This window comes from Apis dorsata, unplaced genomic scaffold, assembly GCF_000469605.1.
Source record: "Apis dorsata unplaced genomic scaffold, Apis dorsata 1.3 scaffold_23, whole genome shotgun sequence".
In the NCBI taxonomy this organism is placed as follows: Eukaryota; Metazoa; Arthropoda; class Insecta; order Hymenoptera; family Apidae; genus Apis; species Apis dorsata.
In genome coordinates this window covers 218,970-220,669 of record NW_006263325.1, presented here as the reverse complement: position 1 = coordinate 220,669, position 1,700 = coordinate 218,970, and the positions used below count along the sequence as shown (strand labels likewise).

The 1,700-nt window shown below is 37.0% G+C and overlaps 1 protein-coding gene across 1 annotated transcript in view; it reads left to right on the top strand.

Annotated features, from left to right (window-relative positions):
* LOC102679642 overlaps positions 1-1,700 on the top strand; it is a 21,722-nt gene that overhangs the window by 16,123 nt on the left and 3,899 nt on the right. The window contains exons 3-4 of the mRNA XM_006607934.2: positions 255-403; positions 1,546-1,698. Of these exons, the coding sequence (XP_006607997.1) occupies positions 255-403; positions 1,546-1,698 (302 nt within the window). The remainder of the gene's footprint in view (positions 1-254; positions 404-1,545; positions 1,699-1,700) is intronic.

The following is a 1,700-nucleotide window of genomic DNA, read 5'->3' as shown; positions in this document are numbered from 1 at the left end:
AAAAAAAAAAGAAAAATAAAAATAAAAAAACGATTAAAATTTGACTCTACTCAAGTGATCGAGTTGAAAGTTAGATTGATAAAAATACGGTCTATCGATTGAGAAAATAATCGAAAAAAAGGTTAAATTTAGAATTCTAAAATTTAAAATGCAAACGAAAATTTATACGCATCGTGATATAAAATATCATATATTAATGCAAATTGGATAAAAAAACGATTAAAAAGAAACGATTAAAATTTGACTCTACGCAGGTGATCGAGTTGAAAGTTAGGAAGCTGCAAGTTGGTTTCCTGAAAGAAACCAGATGCGAGGGTGCTTACATTCAATTTTCCGATGGTAGCGAGGACCTTGAAGATGAAACAGGACGTTACTGCGGCTACGTGAGTGGCAACACGACCAGGTAGGAATACTTCCTCTTACGTAATTATTATACATGCAAATATTACCATTGCAAACAATTCGTGTACATATATACATATATGTATACGTACAATATAAATCATCATGAGAGATCGTTAGAAAGTTTCTCTTCTCTGCTTGTTATCTCAATTCAAGTGAAATACATTCTCGTATTGCATTATAAGCATCCATAAGTATTCCATTTTCTTTTTCTTATTCTACGATACTCTGATCACATCTGAGTGTACGTATCGATATCAAAAAAAAAAAAAAAAATTCATAAATACAAATAACTCTTCAATTACTGAGAATAAATAATAATTATCAAAGCGTGTTGTACCTCAGAGCTCTGTATAGTATAATAAAATACAGGAGAAAATACGAAATGGACAAAAGAGAGGAATGATTGGTGGGGATCGTTAATGAAAAATAATTAACCGGTTGGAATAGTATTCACAGCAGTCTGTAAACCGAACGTTGCACACCTCTGCCGGATAATGGATTAAAACAGATGCCTGCTGGTCGAAATGTAGCGGTTCCAAGCCGCTTATAAACACGGCAATTTAATGCGTGTAAATATTTCCCCCACCCCCCACCCTCCCGACCCGCGATGATTTCGAACCGCGTTCAATTTCAATTTTTCACCCTCTCTCCTATTTTTTCGCGGTTCTTTTCATCGATATATCCTACTCGTACATATAATTATACCTCGATACATTTAACAACATCCTAATTCATACGAACATAATATATACAAATTGGTTTGGAAAGATAATTAGCCGTGATAATACACGGCCGTATTAAATTTTACTTTCATTACACAATTACCGTTTGTGTACTTATTTCACAATTTAATTAATTATCCATACCGTCTCATTACCACATTATGCGGTCACTGCTATGTATATATATATATATATCGAGCCATTTCATACACGGATCGGCGAAACCTCAAATGTATCAATCTGACGAGATCTGACATTTCGTTTCTCCTCCTCCTCTACACTTCCTCTACATCATTATAAAACGAGCATCGTTATCCCATTATCGATCGTAATCAACCTAGAAAATTCTCTCCCTCCCCGATCTCGAACCCTTTCATCAAACCCTTTTTTTCAATTTCTCGATCATCCCCCCGGACAGACTGTTCCTGAGGAAGGGGCCCAACTTGACGATCATAATGGACTCGGACGTGAAGTTCGCAGCAGAGAATCCCGTGATATTCTCCGCCCAGTTCTCCATACTTCCCGCCCAGCTCGCTTCGGAGCGCCACCGCGGCTTCTCCCCGTCCCCCTCGT